Genomic DNA, 18982 nt, shown 5'->3' with positions numbered 1-18982 from the left:
TCGGGGATGGCAGCTGACTCGACGGAAGGAAGGTGGAGGGGTGAGATGGCGGGCTGGTCGGCAGTAGTGGCGAAGACATTGGCAAGCTTAATGACCTCGTCGATACCAACGCTCTCGTCCAAAGTGAGACCGACATGCTTGTCGTCGATCCTACGGAGATTGACACCGGCAGCTAGAGCAGCGTCGTGGACTGCAGACGCGTTCTTCGCAGCATCAGACACGTCAATAGTGAGCGTGTCAAAGAAATTGACATTGACGACCGTGTGCCCCGACTGCTCGATAAGTGCCTTGAGAAGCTGTGTAAGCGCGTGAACCTTGCTTGCAATGTGCTTGAGACCTTCGGGACCGTGGTAAACAGCGTACATGGCGGCCATGTTGGCAAGGAGCGCTTGCGCAGTGCAAATGTTGCTTGTCGCTTTCTCGCGACGAATGTGCTGCTCACGAGCTAAATGCGGATATTAGCGCGAAAATACTGCGTACTGAACACCAGACGTACTCTGAAGTGCCAAGCGATAAGCTGGCTTTCCGTCCGCATCACGACTCAAGCCAATGAGGCGTCCCGGCATCTTGCGCTTCAAGCTGTTGCTGCAAGCGAAGAACGCGCCGTGTGGTCCACCGTATCCAGCAGGAACACCAAAGCGCGCTGAATTACCCACGACGACGTCCGCGCCCCACTCGCCCGGAGGTTTGAGCATCGTGAGCGCGAGAAGGTCTGTTGCGCATACAAGAAGCGCCTTCGACGCGTGCACCTCCTGCGCAAGAGCGCCAAAGTCGGTGATGTTGCCGTCGACGTTCGGATACTGGACCAGCACACCGCATAAGTCACCGCGCACGGCCTCGTCCTTCAACACGGTAGACGCATCGCCGACAACGAGCTTGATGCCGAAACCCTTGGCACGCAGCTGGAGAACAGCAAGCGTCTGCGGGAGGACGCCGCTGTCAACCACGAACGTGTGCTTTTTGGAACCGCTGTTGGTGAGCGCGAGAAGCATGCCTTCTGCCGCCGCGGTCGCCTCGTCCAAGAGAGACGCGTTTGCAATGTCCATTGCGGTCATAGACATGATCATGGTCTGGAAGTTGATTAGAGACTCGAGACGTCCTAAAGCGCGCGTTAGCTTCTCGCCACATGACAAAACGCGCCACATCAAACGCACCTTGAGCAATCTCGGGCTGGTATGGGGTATAGGGGGTGTACCAGGCAGGACTCTCCATAATCTAAGGAGCTGGATGTCAACAAAAAGACGCGTCGTAAGGATGAATGAACGTACGTTGCGGAGGATGACAGGAGGTACGACAGCATTATGGTATCCCATGCCGATGTAGCTCTTCACCGGCTTGTTGGCTTTGGCTAGCTCACGCGCACGGTTGAAGAGTTGAGACTCCGTGAGCGAGGGGATGGAGTCGTTATTGATGGCGTCCTCCGCTATGCGAATCTTAGGGGGCACAGTGTCCGCGACGAATGCCTCTATGGAGTTGTAGCCCAGCTGCTTGAGCATGTGCTGAACCTCGGAGTCATCAGGGCTGATGTGACGGTTGGAGAACGTGTCCAGCGACGCGAAGAGGGACGATGGCGTCTTCGCGGTCGCAAAGCCCCTCGCTGGCGTCTTGGACACGAAGGGGGCCAGCGGGCGGGCACCTCGGGCGACGATACGCCTCGGGAGGAGGGCAGGGACACGGCGAACGGCCATGTTAGAGGCTTGTGGCCTGCTGGCAAGGACGAGAGAGGAGTTGTGGAGGACATGGGGCGAGCAGGCGGGAAATATTGAGAATTGTATTCACCGAGTCATTCACCGAGTACTTCAAAATCTCTTATCGCGGTCGACGGCGGTCAACAACAGAGACCCGACAGCTTAACCGACTCCTACCACCGGCGCTCCGGATTTTAAATTGTTAAATCGCGTGGATTCGAATATTCGACTACTTCACGAGTATATTTGCGTAGGGAAAATGAAATGCAACATAAGAGAGTCCTCGCAAGGTGCATGAGATGATTTCCGAGTACGAGACGACCTCCATTAGAGGCGCAATTGAGAGGACGCCGTTGCGCTCTCCGAAATAGGGAGGAGGAGAGTAACCGAGCCACCTTCAAAAAAACTTTTTCACCTGGTTCCGAGCATCCCGAACCTCTTCTCCGTCGGCTCTCCGCACCCGCCTATTTCCATTTCTAGCCCTCCCCGACGCCCCTCTACATTTCCGCGTCCGTGCAGCTGACCCGCCAAGTACTACTGCACGCACTACTGCTGGACCGTCGTGTCGCGCAACGGGATAAAACATACAGGGGTCACACCCCGAGATCAAGCCTTATCTGCCCTGGGCGTTGACGTCGTATCAGATGGTCAGGGAGGGGATGTCACCGCTCAGCGGCCCTCTCGTACGTGCGTGCTGAGCGCATCATGGGGTGAGCCGCGACGAGAGCGCGGAGTTATTTAGAGTAAAAGCAACGTCATTGGACAGTGCGGAAACCTCCGTGACACGCAGAGTTACGTCAAGAGCTGTTGACTGCTGCTCAAAAAGACAAGTTGCCTCGGGACGCACACTCGGGAGTAAGGAAAACTACCTGAGACTTGAACACAGCAAAGTGCAAGCTAAATTCCGTGGAAGCCACTCGTCTCGAGCAGTGCTGTCCGAAGCACACGAAGACGGATGTGTACGTAGTGCGGGGACGGACGAAATTCGGTTAGGGAGGAAGCTACGTGGTTCCCGAGAGTCCTGCATCGACCATCTCCGCTATCCACCCTTGCAGCGTGTCGTCACGCAGCCGAACACCCTCGAGCAAGTGCCGGACGCTCACGAACGCCTTCCTGCCACGTCGTTCGCCTTCCCTCTCGCTGTCCGTTATGCCACCCATGTCCTCATCGCCCTCCTTTTCCTCGACGTCCTCGATGATCCCCGGGAACCCGAAGTGTTCCTCGTCCACTCGTGGTGCAGCAGCTGACGATGCAAATGACGCGCGGAACAAGATGCGGATACAGAGCAGCGCAGTAAGGGCCGTGTGTGTTGGATCCTTGGCAGGCTGAGTGTAAGTGATGGCCGCATGTCGCGGTGGAGGTACTGGTCGCGTCGTTGGATCCGGGACAGGATGTGGGAAGTGTTCAGCAGGCAGAGTTATGAGATCGTCAACTTGCGGATCTCGTGCTGGCTGCTGCATAGCTGGCAGGTGCGTAAGGACATGTCCTCGCATATGCGTTGTCTGGATTGGCCCATGCGAGCAGTTCGCCCAAGAGCAAGTCATCTTGAGTTCGGCGTGCGGGTTGATGTGCTCTTCGAGTACATGCTCGTAGAGCTCACCTGTCGAGTTGAACGCGCTATTCTCGCACTGCCCCTGGTTCCAGCGACACTTGAAGCGGTCAATCGCGCGAACATCCTTCTTGCGGTCAACGCCTCTGACGACAAACTTTTGCGGTGGACCAGCGAGAACCATCGCTTGCGCAGTTGAGAAGACTGTGGTGACGTTCTTGATCACTTCCGAGGCAGGTATGCAGTAGTACTGGCTCTGGTAGGGGATGAACGTGTCCTTGTACATGTTGTAGAACTCTACTTGTGTTAGCTCGCGATCTGGGTTGACCTCGAACATGGTTCTCATCCTGTGAAGGGGACTCGTATCAGAACAAACGGAAACTTAGTGTATGCGGCAACCCACCATTCGTAACACCGGTCGGGTTCGGGCATAGGCAGTAGTTTGTCAAACTCTTTCTGCGTCAGGACGTGATCCTTATCGCCCTCGACAGTTGCTGGCGCAGTGTACACAGGGCTAGCGATTTCCACTACCACAGTCTCTTCCTCCTCCTCGTTTAACATGAAAAGGACTAGCATCCTCAGTGTGACGGTGAGCTCCTTGCTTTGCAGGAAGGCTTTGGTCATCGGGGTATACGACAACTGGGTGTACAGGAAGTTCAGGCTCGCGTCCAGTAATGGTTTGTCGCTGAGCAGAGGGAGATATCGTATTGCAGCGGAAAGAGCAGGGCTGTCCGGTGTCATGTGGCCGACGTTCGGTGGGTTCGAGAAGAGCAGGTGCAAGGTGGTGAGACTGGAGATGATGAGCGAGCGATTTGACGACGATCCGGCAAGCTCAAGTAACGGCGGCACGGGGTTGGCGAAGAGAGGCGAGTTGGGCGGAGGAAGGATGGACGTGCTTGCGATGGCTTGAAGTATGTCGATGACATCGAGCAAGAACTCGACGTTCGCGTCGTTGTCGGGCTTTAGCCTATGCAGAGCGAGGAGGATCAACTCCTGCGTTGCCCGTCGTGCGGATAGCTCTCCTGCGTTCTGCGGGTTCAGCGACGCGTTCCGAAGGACGAAGACCGACTCGAGTGCGTGCTGCCTGTACCGCTCAATATCCTTCGGCAGCGAGAACAGCGCTGCCTGCGCAGCAACATCCAGTGCGGCCCCTCGCGCATACCACAGCGGCCACTCGAACAACCCTTCAATGAGTCCCGGCAGCGCTCTCAGCAGAAACTGCTCGTTCGCGCTTATGCGGCAGAGTCGGCTCAGGGCCCAGGCGATTTCAGAGTCAATGCCGCACTTGAGAGCGAGCACCATCCTGTTGTTCGGTAATGGATCCGTGTACCATCCTTTGTAGAAATGTTGAGAGTTGAGAGCGGTGAAATTGACCAAGCACGTACATCAACTCACGCTCATAGTCATCTACCGTTATTGGGCGTTGGGCGGGAGCAGGTGTTGCGGTCGCACCCCTCGGCGGCACTCTCTGATGTGGGGTAACGGAGCGAGCGGGAATTGTTTCAAAAACTGTGTTCATTTCAACACAGACGACGAGAGGCAGAAAAGAGCAGAGCGAATGGGATGAGAGCGAGTCCCAGAAGTCAGTTTACGCGTAAAAGCGCGTCAAGCGACCCCGAACACTGATTAGCGCAGAGAAGTGATAGCAATATTAATTGCAGAGCTTGACAGTCTAGTATAAACAAAGTACACTGCGAAGTCCATAAAAGTATCACAACATAGCCCTTGATGATAGTCCCACCAGTTATGTACGAAGGTCTGTAGCGCACTGTCTAAAGTCCCATGAAGAGCTCACAGAAGTCCGCTCGCTTTCATAACGACTTTATCCGAGGAACTCCTCGATGGCCTGGAGGCACTCGGTCCAGAACTTGTCTACGACTCCTTCGGAAAAGCCATTCTCGTCGTAACCGAGGCTGACCCAGAGCCTGCCGACGAAGGTATAGCCGAACAACAGCATAGCGCCTTGCCGCTGCCTCGACCCGGTAGTGAGTGTATGCAGCTTGATGCGCGAGAAATTCGCGTGCTTGTACATGCCGTCCAGGTTCCCCAGGAGCGACAGGCCAATGAGAGCGGTCGACGGCACCTTGGCGCGAGCGGGCAGGACAGGCTCCCTGGGAGGCTCGGTGTTAGCGGACGGAGTAGGAGGCGTCCAGGTACCCTTCTCCTTCTCATCGTCTTCTTTTCCCCATGCCCGTGCCCTTGCACCACGCTCCTTCGCCATCTCCTGTGTCCTCGAGATCAGCAGGGGATGTTTCGCCGCACGGGCGCTCTGCTCCTTGGCCTGGCGCGCTCGGTGCCAGAACGTTATCTCGGCGCGTGTGCGGTCCTCTGACACAAAGCTGGGCAGGATGACGTTAAAGTACCCGATAGAGAGGAACCAGTATGAGTCCCGAAGTGACGGACGCTTGACGGTGGAGTATGGCCGCAAATTGAGCGCGGAATACATGAGGGAGGGAAGCTCCTTGGAGCCATCGCTCGTTCGCGCCCAGGCAACGTTGCAAATCGCAAAGAGTGCAGCAGAGATAGAAACACCTTTCGCCTTGCACTTCTTGAGCATAGCCTTCGTCCGGTCTTCAGGGAAGGAGATCGTCGGCACGATGGTGCGGCGCTCTAGGTGCTTGCGTCTTGGGAACGCTTGCCCTCCGATAAGCTTCTGTTGCGACATTTGGAAGTCGACAGTAGCAGCAGCGCTGCGCAACTTGCTCCACGTCATGGGAATGTTGTCTTCCAGAGCAGCCGGTAACATCGATGACTAGAAGTTAATTCGTCAGAGTCCGGTCCGATGAGAGCTATCAAACATGCACTGACATCGTGGTGGCTGTCTTGCCATCGTTCAGTCCACTCCGCGTGCAACATTGCCTCGAGTTCTGCATCGCTCTTCTCGCTCCCCAGCAAGCCGAGGAAGTCGTTCGCGAACGTGTGCAAGGCCATGCCGTCTCCGATGAAGTGCATTGCACATATCAGAATATCGAATTGCGAATGCGGAAGGCCGTCCTCATTGTTAAGAGCAGCGGTCGACTTGAGGCTCTCGTATGATGGCGATGGAGTACGCGGAGGTGTGAGAAGGCTGGTTGCCGGATCCTCTTCCCCGTGCGAAATGACGAGATACGAGAGGCGAGAGTTCGAGAGTGTGCGGGGCCCATTGAGGTAGGAGTCAATCAATTCTATTGATGAACGTCAGCCATTGAAACAATGAGGGGCGGGACATCGCGTTATGCGCACCAGCCTTGCATTGCGTGCGATACTCCAGGCTAGTCTCGGCATCCCTCAAGACGTCATCTGGGGAGACTGGGACTCGGTAGCTAAACGACGTTTAGCGGGAAAGCTTGTTCGTTATGGACTCATCCCACTCACACGAAGCGCACGTCATCGTAATCGTACATCTGGACATGCGCAGACAGCAGCGGATGCCGCGCGCGGAGGATAGCCCATACCGTCCGCACCCTCGAATGGCCCACCAGGTGATCCGGAGCGTTGAAGCCGAGGTGCAAGTACCTGCGGAGCGGGATAAACTTCCCGAAAGACGGTCGGAATTCGGCGGTACGTACATGTCGTTGACGCCTGACTGGCGCGATGGCAGGTAGTACGACAGCTCGGTGTCGCCCATCTTGCGCTCGTAGAAGAGAGCCCCGAGAGCCTTTGACGGCTCGTTCGAGGAGACGCCCACGCAGGCGGCGGGAAGGTCCTCACCGTCCAGCGGAGGAGTCAAGAGGACAGGATCGGCGACGTCGACGAAGCGTCCCATGGTGTCGATTGAGGGATGCTAGGGGCGGCGAGATAAACAGGCCAACGAGGCCAGACATCATGACGGCTCTCGAGATTTAAAGGTTAGAGGATGGCATCCTCTAGCCGAAACAGAGACACTGGCACGAGATTTGACATCAGCACGGAGACAGAATAGCGTCAAACGGGAGACGTAGGGGTTTTCGAGGGTGCAGGGCGGCGTGGCCAAGCCGAAGGGCGGCATTGTGGACCTGTGGGCCTAGCGCAATGCGACGTGAATGATGCTCCGGCGAAAAGGGAGCTCCTATAGAGAGGAGTTAGGGATTTGGCTGCACCAGGGTTGCATGCCTCCTTCTGCCGTATCAATCGCCCTCCCGGACTGAGAAGATGGTGAGACGCCAGTAGTCCGCGCGTCGATGATCGCGTCTCAGCGGGGGGCCTGCCCCCTGAATAACTCCTCAGGCCTCAGCTCGTCTTCAAACGCGAGCGACGGAGCCCGCAGAGGTCGTGTCGAGCCGTGATGCCTCTACATTTCCCCTGAAACCGAGGGACTGTCCTCTCGGATGTACCAAGTATCCCACTAGTACTGAGCCAGGCGCGTAGACCTTGAGGGCATCGACCAGGGTCCTCCGCGCTAGACTGCATCCAGACGGCATAGAGACAGAATTGATATTAATTAATGCTTATCCGTACTTAATGTCGGAGGAGGCCGTCAAGAATACACTGCGACATTACCATCGCGTCCTCGGCACCTTGCTCTGTTACGCGTCAAGAGCAGAATAACGGCGGTCACTTGACATCACCGGCGAAGAATTGCTTTGGTCCCGAAGACGCCATTTGGACATGGTTCCCTGTAGTACAAATATTTCGTAAACAAAGCAAGGCTGCGAGCGCAACGTGCAGCACCCAATCATTATCGCAGTTTTCCGTGCCTAGTTGGTCATCGAATAGAATATCATGGTATCGTAAACGAATAGCTTCGAGGCTACGAGTGACAGCAGATTCCGTGTGCTTCCGGTCATAGAGTCTATGAAAGTCCAGAATGTCTGTTTGGAGCTGACCATCCCTTCCTACTACAAATTACTGTTGAGGTCCGCGCGACGATAGCTCGGCTGTATGTTTCGCCAGAGCGCTTTCCGCCTTCTCGAGATCAACAGGGTCCCGAGGGGGAACGCTGGAGCGCGGCGGGGCTGATTCGACAGATTTGACCCATGTATAGTACATGGTTCCCAACGCAATGATCAGAATCGAGAGTGCGCGATTACTGCGGTAGAGAAGGACGTGTTAGCGGCGTGCTGATCGGAGGAAAGGGTGGCTGGCATTACAAGACTCACCTGGTAAAAAGGTCATTGAACAGCCATACGCCTAGCAGCGTCTGGATGACAGAGCGAGCCGCCTGAAGACGCCCCCATTGTTTATCGCAGAGATAAAGAACAATGACGAGTTGATGAGTAGAGTTTTATAAGGCGATATTGGATTGTACTCACGCTCGAGAACATGTGGGTGATGGGGCTTGTCACTTTGATGCTCAGCAGGCCCGCTACGCAAAGCAGGAACCCGAACACGCCCGTGATGATGCTGCCCCAGACGAACACGCCAGCGTTCCAGTCCCGGCTGTTCATCAGTACTCGGAGCAGTCCATACTCTCCTTGGATGAGAATAAAAGGTGCCAAAAAGAGGGCAGAGCCGAGATTCTGCCAGTAGGCTAATTGTATAGTCGAGTTGTGGACATGCGGCAGCGACGACTTGATAAGCACAGCGTGAACAGCGATGAAGAGAGACGAGAGGACGCCGTAAAAAATCGAGAGCCCACTGGGAGCAGAGCGCCATTGGATGTTCGCGAACGTGTGAGGCGCGACGCCGAGAACGAAACCAAGCGTCACGACACCGGCGGCAAGCAAGACGCGTCGAGAAGGCACGTTGTGAGTTTGGATCGACGAGACTGCAATGGTAAGGGGTAGCACGAGTCCCCTCGCGATCTGTCACATCATGTCAGCGACCCTGCATTGACGTGCTGTGACCATGGGGCTTCACCTGGAAGAATGAGGCCTCGACTCCTCGGAGACACAAAATATTGAAAACGAGCCCGATAACATTGACCAGCGTCACCGGTGCCACCTTCTTCGCGGTCTTGAAGTCTAAGTGTGGGATCTCTACTTTTGGCGTAATGAGAGCGGAGATGTGCAGCAGAATAACCGCAAGGACCAGCTGGTTCAAGAGGAACAGCAGCGGTAGATCTGGAGAAGAATTCAAGACGGCCTTGTTACTGCCAAAAATCTAATGTAAGCATTGAGCTGACGAAATGAGAGCCATATACCCACACGAAGACCATCTGCAAAATTTGGATAAGAGAAAGTTCATCGACGAACAATGAAGTACTTACCACCAGCGCGGCGGCCATGTAGAACGACACCACTCCAGCAACCTGAAAGGTCTGGGACACATTCTGTTTGGTCGACTCCATATTGGACATTGCAGAGAACAACACGGGGGGAGTGTGGTCCGACGGCGCGCGAGGGGGACGTGGCCGATGGTGACACACGACCGAGAATGGGCCTATATAGCGAACCCCTGAAGGGATGCAATTATTATTACCGCTCGGCGCGCCAGGTTCGCGGTACAAAATGCACGGAGGGCGATCGACGAATATTAAATCTTCCACCAGCGGGGTCGCGAGACCGGCGGGAAGACCTGGGGCTGGAGGGAGTCGAACTTCCGCGACTGGTCGGAGACTTCGGCGAGGCAGAAGCGTCCTAAGTAAAAGTTTCGGCCCATGCTATGCACATGCGGCGTGATAGTAAGCCACTTGAGGACGGCCTGCTGCAAGCCGTAATTGAAAAGCCTGTAGACATCGGTTAGTACAGTAACCCTATCCCGTGTTAGGACCCCAGATACTGCTAAACGCCGGTCACTGTGGAGACGTAACTTTAGATAGCTAGATCTCTTCTAGTGTGTCGGATTCAATATTTCTGGTGTCTTCAGACACGATGAAGTATGCTGAGTACATCCCGAACACGAAATGTGCCTCTGACCGTGGCTGCACGCACGCCAGACACTGAGTGACAGGTACGATAGGGACCGTGACCGAAATCTATAGCCGCGCCAACGAAGAGATAACGTACGCGTGACGTGACACTTTGAGGGGCTATTTGTTATTCGTGGTGTGTGACGTACGTCACGGAGCGATCGGAAAGGCCCGATCTGTCCGTGTCGAAGTCTCGCCTGTTGTTGTCCCGCTCTAATTCGCCCGTCGGTCCACAACAAACACTTGAAATGTTAGGGCCGCGTCTCGGGGCCTTTTACAGCGCACACTCACCCGTTACTCCTTCCATCTCTTGCTGCCGTCGCTCCCGACGATGAAGGAGACTTACGGCCACATTCGCACTCAGTCAAGTGCCCCGCTTCTCCCGTATGCGGACACCACTCCGCCATCGACACCTTTCGTGACCTCCTTCCGCAGCAAGGGGTATCCAGTACCGAGCAGAAGGAAGTCCGCCTTTGTTCTCTGTGCTTTCGTTTCCGTCATCTCGCTTGGTGTCCTTGCGTCCTTCGCCATCCATAGCTCGCGTTCTTTCCCTGTCTCCCCTCTGTCTTCGTCTGCGCAGGATGTGCTGGACTCGCCATTCAACATGCCCCCGCCAGAGACGCACGAAGACGATGTTGCGACACTTCCTGACGAGTACCCGCCCTGGGTCTTGGGTCCGCCCACGCAGAGTTTCCGAGATAACCTCAGAAACGATACCAAGTACATCACCTCCTGGCTATCTGCCGGCTGGAGTGAGCGAAATTGAACCTTCTTCGTCTCCCTTGGCTGATCGAAGTTTTATTTTGCAGATAACGATGTCATGACCTACATGAATCTCATATACCTTGGCGTGGTTACTGATCGTGTGCCTATTGTCGCAATGTTCACGCCCTCTCATATCGGCGGTGACGCTCCCGTGATCACCTTTGGCGAGGTGTTCGACGTCCCAAGATTCAGAGAGGAGTCCGGAGTTCCGCTACTCGAATGGCTTGAAGTCAAGGATCCTGAGAGCGAGGAGGTCGACGAGCTCGGCTGCTGGAACATTTGGGAGGCTGTGCAGTACTACGAGCACTTCCCAAGGGGCAGCTCAATCCCAGACTGGCTAAGGCTAGGTGCATTACCCGCTTTACTGATGATTGTGGGCAGAAGCGCTGATCGTTGCTTACCCTAGACATCTCATATACAAGGGCACCAGACTGGGTGAAGCAGATACCCAATTACGAACATGATAAATGCAGCACCTTCTGGTCTCTCGCTCGACTTGCCTACCCCGAGGATAGGGAGAAAAACCTGGGCAACGTCCTTCCATCGCCTCACCATGGTGTCAGCCTTGACCCCGACGAGCATTTACTATGCTACGATTACCTATACTATGCCTGCGCGGCCCAGGTGCGCTCATGCACCTTTCTATTCGACATTTATGTCTGACAGCGCTAATGCAGATGTCCGAGTATGACTACTCATATGCTCCACAGTGGAAACACGTAGGACAGTACATGCATTGGACCAAGGAGATCGAGACCATCGCCGGCCAATATGTCAACCATGTCTTTGGGCTACCCGAAGACGGACCAGTGCCTCCGGTAAGTCCCTTCGCGACTTGCGTAAGCTATGGCGTCTCCTTATCGGCTTTTCTCTGCTCCAGTATATCACGATCCATGTTCGTCATGGCGATTTTAAGAACTGGTGTTGGGAAGCCGAAACCATCGAAGATTGCTTCGCACCCCTGCCTGTCATCGCGAGACGTGTACGGTAAGCAAATGTAGATCCTGTGAATTATGGCTTTCACTGAATAATAAACTGTGCAGCGAGGTGCAGGACGAAATATTGGAGCGGAAGGGAATCTACATACCCATGACGAGAGTGGTCATGACTTCTGACGAGACGGACGAGGCTTGGTGGGACGAGGTCGCCGCACTCGGATGGGCGCGCATGAATCATGATGAGCAACATACCGAGGAACAGTACGGCCGATGGCGAGTGCAGCTGCGCATACCTCATAAGATCTGCTGCTCACCCAAAGCGTTCCAGGCACCCGGTCATCCTTGATGCCGCTATCCAGTCAGGAGGTCTGGGTTTCGTGGGTACGGACCGCTCCACGTTCTCTGTCCTATCTCGCCGGCGCGTGCTCGATTGGCATGACGGCGCAGTGCGCATGGTGCTCTGGGGACGGAAAGGTGCTGACGATCATTAACAAATTATGAAGCCAACCCTTGGGCTTGACTCTTGAGCATCGACCACATATGGTCGATCCCATGGACTTCTGACCGGGTCCCTCGCCGTAAACACCGAGAGACCCATGGACTGTACTGTGGATTCGTGGGATTTTAATTTGCTGAACCTTGGTATATAGTCATCATGCAATAGTTGATAACCATGACACTGTATACGTAGTATTTGTTCACTCGGACATCACACACTGAACCAGTATGTCTACTTATGTATCGTATTTACAGTAATACAGCTCCTGCGCGTACTCAGTACTCAGCCTTCACAAACTCGCAACATGTCGTCATCGACGCACGCAAGCATGAGCGTCTCATATCTCAAGCTTTGACAACCATGACCGTTCCGCCCCTTCCAGTCGAGGCAAGTTTGGCATCTGGATGATACTATCAGCGGACGCTCATGAGCTTTGCAACAGGTATTTGCTGCGATTCTATCAGAAATACCCGCATCAAAAGAGGACCCCAGCGAGCAGACCCTGCTATACTGCTTGCGTGCTAACTCCGTCCTCCGCGCTGCAGCACTCGCACCACAGGTGTGGAAGACGCCATATCTGGTTAGATACACTCACAGCGATGAGGACCGCGAACGACAGCGGCGGACAGATGTCTCGTGCGACTGGCGGGCACTTTATTTATGGAGACGAAGACTTGACCGGGAGGCACTGTCCTTACTCGACAGGATACGCGGCGAACGTGTCGGCAGACACGACGTGGCACGCCGCATTGCTAAGGAGTATGGCTTCGATGTCTGGGACTTCTTCAGGGAGGAATCATGCCTCCCGCTTCCGACATGGTGTTACGATCAGCCGCCGCAGGATGTCGTCCAATCCCCTCCCAACGCATTGCCCCGTCGATACTGGGCACAGGTGATGCTGGGAGTCATCGCGCGGAATTCTGCTATCGGGCTGTGGTCCAAAGTTGCTCTGCCGAACCAGCAGGATGTAACCTTCGAAGAAGCCCTTGCCGGGCTCTCGGCATTCTTCGATGTCTCTGCGAAGGAGGCAAGTCGCCGGCTCGTCTTTGTTGGACGCCCTGCTGAAAGATGCGCTCGTAGGTGCTTGCTGAGCTTGAGCTCATATGCGACAAGTGCATCGAAAACCTTGTAGACAAGGGCGTCCCGTTGGATCCGAACGAGCAAGACTACGACTTCTGGACTATCATCGAGGAAATACGGGAGGCTATCCATAATCAAGGGTTCAGCATTGCAACAAGTGAGCGTCACACTTGACGAGTCAATTACTGATGTCAACTCAACATGTGCAGACGCCGACTTTTACAGGGTTATGAACCAGTTCCCTCATTTCTTTCTCAGGCCCGAGGGGCGAAGTTCGATTCCGATGTCGCTGGTTTACGTATTTGTGGCAGTTGCTCGGCGCCTTGGGATACAAGCGAGCTCCACTAACTTCCCTGGTGTCGTCCAAGCTCACATCCAACCTCCCAACGGCGAACGGGCGAAACTTCTGGACATGCGTGGAAATGAGCCCCCGTTAGAGTTCCCCAACTCACGGCATCACCATTTCTGGCCAGTAATGCTGCAGAGCCAGGACGAGTGTAGTCGCCCTGCCCCCCCTGCGCTGATGCTTACCCGGGCGTGCAACAACATTCAAATGTTTATGCAGCAGGAGATTGTGACAGGTGCTCCGCAATCGGCAGAGATCCATGACTCTGCATTCTATGCAGGCTCGTCATGGATCATGATCGAAGGCGAAGCAGGCCACATTATCCCCTCACCGCCGGACTCGAAGCCTTTGGATTTCGGGGCTGTGCTCTTGGACACTCTGTGCCCCCTTCTACCACCAGTTACGCGACCAGCGATCAGCGCACACTACGAGAGAATCATTGAAGACGATGAGGCCCGTGCCCGATCTGTCAAGCTACGCTCGAACTTTCCCGCCTTGAAGTTCTTTGTAGGGTTACCGTTTATGCACAGGAGATACGATTATCTGGGCGTCATATATGGCTGGGACGTGAGTAATCTCGTGTTCGATTTTTGTGCGTATTGATTCATACCGTAACAAGCCCACGTGTATGGCTTCTGAGGAATGGATCGAACAGATGCAGGTTAACCGCTTGTCTCAAGGAAGAAATCAGCCATTCTATCATGTTATTCCCTCTGAGGGACAGTCGAAGTGTAAGTCGTCGGATAGCCTATCTGGAGTGCAACTGACGAATGATCCACGCAGATGTCGCCCAGGAGAATATCATCCCTCTCGTGCCACTCGTGATGAACAAGCTGAACGAGTTGTTCCAACGTAATTCTCTGGCAAACCGCTACTTCGTCGACGTCGAGCGTGGTACATCAAAATACTCCACCAGACTTCTCCCTAGCACGGAGCTGAAAGATGCCTTCCCTGAAGACGATGCGTTTGGAGCGTCGTTCATTGGGGCGGCCGGCGCTTCACAAGTGCTACCCTCGCATGACTTAGCTTAGGTGCTCTCATTACGATGTATCATACAGCTTCATGGAGATATACACCTAAACGCGATGCTCTGAGCTTGTGCACATATGGCTGAGTTCGTTGAAAACGGCCGAGTACCGGAGAGCGGCTACTTACAAGCTGTACGGAACTTGGATTTCCCTATTCGGAGCGGTACCCAGATACTAGCTTACCTCTGATCTTCATGCTCCTCGTCTCCGCCGGCTCTAATGCCCGAGGCCAGTTGGCCACGGGAGATCAAGAAGATGCGCATACCTTTACCAAATGCTGTTTTGAAGGTTACGCTCCCGGACAGCTCCCGCAAGGCACGCAGACAGTCGTCCAGATCACCTGCGGCGCGAACCACACCCTACTGCTCTTGGAACGTACGCAGGACACCTCGTCCAGTACCCGGAGGGAGTTGTGGAGCTGCGGAGATGGAAGTAAGAGCCAGCTAGGTTCCTCCGTCGTAGAGTCGTCCTCCGTATTCGTGCCTTTGAACCTTGAGCTGCAGAGCCTCGGCCTCGAGGGCTATACCGTTCAGACGGTGGCAGCCTGTTGGGAGACCTCCTTCGTCGCACTTACGCACCCGGATCGCAGCGACGTATTGCTGTCCATGGGCTCCGACGATTTCGGGAACCTGGGCATCGGGGGAACGAAGGGCAAGAGCACGCGGTGCATACACAGGGTCCCGTTTGGCGGTGAATGCTTAGGGACCGATGATCCCTGCACCATTCGTGTCCTATCGCTCGCCGCTGGGCCACACCATGTCGCCATACGGCTATCTGCCAAGCTGGCGGGCCGGTCAGTGCAAGAACGCCTCGTAGGATGGGGTACATCCAGGCACGGACAGTTAGGCGACCTGAAGATTACTCGCATGGGACGGCCCGTTCCTTTCGTTGACTCCCCGTGGCCTGTCGCGTTACCCGTCGGCAATACGCTAAAAGAGTTCTCCCTAGGAAACCAGCACAGCGTCTTCTTGCTATCGTCTGGACGCCTCTATGGCATCGGTTCGAACCGACGGGGACAGCTAAATGAAATTGACCAGCACAAGGACGTGTCGTCCGTGAGCTGCACCTGGAACGGAACCTACGTTGTCATGCGTCAGAACAGTACCTGGACAATCCTGTCCCTAGGTGCTTCCCACAAGGGTCAGCTCGGTCGACAGATCCCTAATGAACCAGATCACACCACAGGTATTGCACCCGCGCCTGTCGAGTTCCCCTTCGGGGCAGACACCCGGGAGCTGATCAAGGTCGCCTGTGGTAGCGAGCATGTACTCTGTCTGTTTTCACTTCGAGACGCGCTACCCGGGGACACCGCATCATCGCAGCGAGAAGTCTGGGCTTGGGGATGGAACGAGCATGGTACGCTCGGCGATGGAACTACAGAAGATAGAAATTTCCCTCAAAAAGTGTGGCCACCTGACGAGAGCTCGCGGCGGGCTGTCGACATCTCCGCAGGCTGCGGGAACAGCTGGATCGTTCTCGAAGGCTAGATAACCCCTCAACATGATTATGTACAGTAAGGTTCGCGTTAATTGAATGTACATCTGCCACAGGAATAATGAACGTGTGTGCTAGGCATCGCTTCGTGCAATTACGAGAGGATATAAGGTTGTTCCAAGGGCTCCAAGTGAATGTATCGAGAGATGTACATTTGTGGCCATGGGTGTAGAGTTGTGGAGATTCCCGGGGAGACAGAGACTCTGGGTTTGACTACTTGAGCGAATACTGGAACGTCAGCAAGAGCGATGCACCGAGGACGACGTCAGGGGCGAACTTGGAGCTGTACTCAGGTGGAATAACGACGGCAGAGAAGTCCGCGGGCGGGCGAAGTGCAGGCGAGACCTTCTTGGACTTGATGCTTGAAGTCTCAGTTTCGATGTCAACAAGCGTTCGATCCGACTCAATGCTGTCGTTTCCACCCTCAAACTCCTTAGACACTCCCAAGTTGTCGCTATCGGGATCTATCCGCTGGCGTTTTGCGACACGAGCACAAGCCCACTCCAGAATCGGTTTTCGCGTAGAAGGATCGCCACGCCGGTTCTCTTTGTCGGCCCCAGAAACAGCAGAGAATCTCTTAGCGAGAGGACTAGGCATCGTAGAAGTGGCGACGGAGTTGGGTTGGGTTGACGGTGTAGAGGGCAAATATTCCCAGAGTTCGCGTTTCAGGGAACGAGAGGTCGGCTGAGGGGTCTTCTCCCGCAGGGAAGACAGAGAGACAGAGGAGACAACAGAGGGCTGGCGTGAAGAGGTAGGAGCATTGCGGCGCGAAGTATTGCCAAGAGGCTGGCGGGACATGAGCTGAGGAGCAGCCGTTACCACCATCGAGTTCTTCTTGGACAGCTGGCGGCGGTTCTGAAACCAGACGGTCACGGTTCTCGTATCCCTGTAAAGCTATGAGTCGAACTCCACAGCGAACGGTTGGGCGGGATACAAACATTCCAACCTCTCCACCCAGAGCCTGTTTCTGCTCTCGGGTTGGATGGGTATCCTGTTGGTACAGCGTCTCCAAGCGCTCTAGCTGCTTGTCGGTCATGCGATGGCGAGGCTTCTTATCTTTGTGGTCTCTGTCCGAGTACGGCGTCCCAGTCCTCGATGAACGGTTCGACGTCGTTCCGGCCTGCTTCCTAGCGAGAGCGGCAGGACGCGCGACACTGGGATCTTGCAGGTCAGCAACACGCGATGAACGAGTGGCACGCGCAGGAGGGCGCATCTTGAGTGTTTCCTAGGGTAAGGAGCGTGAGGTTTGTGTTGAAGCTGACCTGACCTATGCGTCGATTACGCAGAACCGTAACCGTAGAGACCTCGACGGCGTTGAACGAAGAACCAAGACAATTCCCAAATTGGAGAAGTCAACATTGATGAATGATATGTGACTGTCACGCATCACGTACACGACCCATCTTAAGCGATGACGTCGACAGCGGAACCGTCTACACGGGTGGCGGGCGAGCACTACTTAGCCTTTGTGCAAGGTACGCAGTCGATTCTGACTATCAACTACCACCATGGCCCTTGGTCTTGATAGAGAAGCTGCACAGGAACGTCTTCTCAATGGCACAAACACCGTGGTGCGCCGTGTGCGCTCAGCATGGAGTGGCTTCATAGGTGCGCGATGCGACCTTGCATCAGAATAGTCAGTCAAGGCTGACAGTTTTGAAATAGACTTCCTGGGGCGAGACAATGTTCTCGAAGTCGCTGTCGGTCTTATGTACGTCTGCATAAGCTCTGACGCCCGAAAAATCGCTCAATCGTCGACAGGATCGCTGCTTCGTTCTCTGGAGTTGTCAAGTCTTTAGTTTCTGATATTCTGCTACCGCCAATCTCGCTACTTCCCTTCATGTCCCACAAGAATCTGCCAGAGAAATTCTGGGTCCTGCGGAACGGGCCTACTGGCGACAAAGGTTACAACACCGTCAAGCAGGCTGCTGATGACGGTGCTATCACAATGAACTACGGGTGCGTAGAGCGAATGACTGCTGTGACGTTTTCTCACCCTCGTGCAGCGTGTTTATGGATAACACATTTACCTTCTTGTCGCTGGGTTTTGTTCTGTATGGCATTGCCCAGCTCTATGCAATCCTGTCGAAGGACTCCATCATCAAACACACCGTTCGCTGTCCCTACTGCCGGAAGTACATCTCCGAAAAGGTAAGTACCATAGTGCCGCGTTTCTGACAGTACAACAGACCTTTTATTTGTAGGCGAGACGTTGTGTCAACTGCACGAGCTGGCTGGACGGGCGCGAAGACCGGGAAACCAGTGCTTTAGCCAACAATAACGACTAGAAATTTCAGAGACTGAACTCCTGCTACGATCCATGCTTCGGAACGAGTACAACACTTCCGATATCCTATGTACATGTCCATACTTGCGGATGATACCAACGTCATGTGAATGCAATTGAAAGCAAGAACGCAAATGCCAGTGCATGACAAATTAAAATGCGATATCTTAGTAAGGCAAGGATTTACGTCAAGAAATAGAACTGAACGCGAGGATGAGCTATTGCTTCCCCAATGTTACAAGTTTCCAGTTGCAAAGCATTACGCATCGCGGAACGCTAGAAGCATCCGTGCTGCCTCTTCGTCCGCTCGTGCCGGTTCGCCTTTCGCTTTGACTCGAGACTTGCGCTGAGAGGGCTTCAACAGGTTGATAGGAACAGACATGGATTGTAAGCTGGTGTCTGGAGTGATGAGGTCGTCTAATTCGCCCTCCGAGCTTAGACCGTCGTCGAGATCCAAATCCGGGACATTTGTACCCTCTTCAACCCGTCTCTTCCGCCTCTCCCTGACTCGCCTGCGCAATGAGGCCCTTTCCTTGGCGCATGCCCATTCCAAGGAACGC

General features: G+C 54.7%; 8 protein-coding genes across 8 annotated transcripts in view; 4 read left to right on the top strand and 4 right to left on the bottom strand.

Moving 5' to 3' along the window:
- PHACADRAFT_168760 (uncharacterized protein) overlaps positions 1 to 1900 on the bottom strand; it is a 4245-nt gene extending 2345 nt beyond the window's left edge. Inside the window, exons 1-4 of the mRNA XM_007390684.1 lie at positions 1269 to 1900; positions 1155 to 1215; positions 497 to 1099; positions 3 to 445 (exon numbers count right to left, since the gene is read on the bottom strand). Of these exons, the coding sequence (XP_007390746.1) occupies positions 3 to 445; positions 497 to 1099; positions 1155 to 1215; positions 1269 to 1688 (1527 nt within the window). The 5' untranslated portion in view covers positions 1689 to 1900. The remainder of the gene's footprint in view (positions 1 to 2; positions 446 to 496; positions 1100 to 1154; positions 1216 to 1268) is intronic.
- A 594-nt stretch (positions 1901 to 2494) lies between these two features.
- Positions 2495 to 4615, bottom strand: PHACADRAFT_111789 (uncharacterized protein). The gene is made up of 2 exons (XM_007390683.1): positions 3641 to 4615; positions 2495 to 3584 (listed from the first exon to the last, which is right to left on the bottom strand). The coding sequence occupies exons 1-2, from the start codon at positions 4537 to 4539 to the stop codon at positions 2690 to 2692; spliced, it is 1794 nt and encodes a 597-aa protein (XP_007390745.1). The 5' UTR covers positions 4540 to 4615; the 3' UTR covers positions 2495 to 2689.
- Positions 4616 to 4873: 258 nt separating this feature from the next.
- Positions 4874 to 7019, bottom strand: PHACADRAFT_247854 (uncharacterized protein). The gene is made up of 5 exons (XM_007390682.1): positions 6786 to 7019; positions 6592 to 6732; positions 6460 to 6539; positions 6046 to 6401; positions 4874 to 5989 (listed from the first exon to the last, which is right to left on the bottom strand). The coding sequence occupies exons 1-5, from the start codon at positions 6980 to 6982 to the stop codon at positions 5060 to 5062; spliced, it is 1704 nt and encodes a 567-aa protein (XP_007390744.1). The 5' UTR covers positions 6983 to 7019; the 3' UTR covers positions 4874 to 5059.
- Positions 7020 to 7893: 874 nt separating this feature from the next.
- On the bottom strand, positions 7894 to 9471 carry PHACADRAFT_247851 (uncharacterized protein). Its single transcript, XM_007390681.1, has 6 exons — positions 9344 to 9471; positions 9282 to 9292; positions 8995 to 9226; positions 8448 to 8939; positions 8295 to 8356; positions 7894 to 8224 (listed from the first exon to the last, which is right to left on the bottom strand). Exons 1-6 carry the CDS (start codon positions 9431 to 9433, stop codon positions 8041 to 8043), a joined length of 1071 nt encoding a protein of 356 aa, XP_007390743.1. The 5' UTR covers positions 9434 to 9471; the 3' UTR covers positions 7894 to 8040.
- An 826-nt stretch (positions 9472 to 10297) lies between these two features.
- On the top strand, positions 10298 to 12460 carry PHACADRAFT_247849 (uncharacterized protein). The gene is made up of 7 exons (XM_007390680.1): positions 10298 to 10737; positions 10795 to 11097; positions 11157 to 11374; positions 11428 to 11568; positions 11631 to 11737; positions 11794 to 11961; positions 12017 to 12460. Exons 1-7 carry the CDS (start codon positions 10317 to 10319, stop codon positions 12177 to 12179), a joined length of 1521 nt encoding a protein of 506 aa, XP_007390742.1. The 5' UTR covers positions 10298 to 10316; the 3' UTR covers positions 12180 to 12460.
- A 181-nt stretch (positions 12461 to 12641) lies between these two features.
- On the top strand, positions 12642 to 14644 carry PHACADRAFT_82095 (uncharacterized protein; the record flags this gene model as incomplete). The annotated part of the gene is made up of 5 exons (XM_007390679.1): positions 12642 to 13229; positions 13280 to 13424; positions 13477 to 14180; positions 14233 to 14344; positions 14397 to 14644. Coding segments are annotated over 5 exons (1797 nt in total), but the record flags the coding sequence as incomplete, so codon positions are not given.
- A 191-nt stretch (positions 14645 to 14835) lies between these two features.
- On the top strand, positions 14836 to 17458 carry PHACADRAFT_168753 (uncharacterized protein; the record flags this gene model as incomplete). The annotated part of the gene is made up of 1 exon (XM_007390678.1): positions 14836 to 17458. The coding sequence occupies one exon, from the start codon at positions 14836 to 14838 to the stop codon at positions 16126 to 16128; it is 1293 nt and encodes a 430-aa protein (XP_007390740.1). The 3' UTR covers positions 16129 to 17458.
- Positions 17459 to 17617: 159 nt separating this feature from the next.
- Positions 17618 to 18470, top strand: PHACADRAFT_247844 (uncharacterized protein). The gene is made up of 5 exons (XM_007390677.1): positions 17618 to 17743; positions 17801 to 17846; positions 17897 to 18094; positions 18142 to 18286; positions 18340 to 18470. The coding sequence occupies exons 1-5, from the start codon at positions 17644 to 17646 to the stop codon at positions 18421 to 18423; spliced, it is 573 nt and encodes a 190-aa protein (XP_007390739.1). The 5' UTR covers positions 17618 to 17643; the 3' UTR covers positions 18424 to 18470.
- Positions 18471 to 18982: the final 512 nt, after the last annotated feature.

The sequence above is a fragment of the Phanerochaete carnosa genome (genome assembly GCF_000300595.1).
Source record: "Phanerochaete carnosa HHB-10118-sp unplaced genomic scaffold PHACAscaffold_1, whole genome shotgun sequence".
Lineage (NCBI taxonomy): Eukaryota > Fungi > Basidiomycota > Agaricomycetes > Polyporales > Phanerochaetaceae > Phanerochaete > Phanerochaete carnosa.
This window is presented reverse-complemented; position numbering and strand designations above follow the sequence as displayed.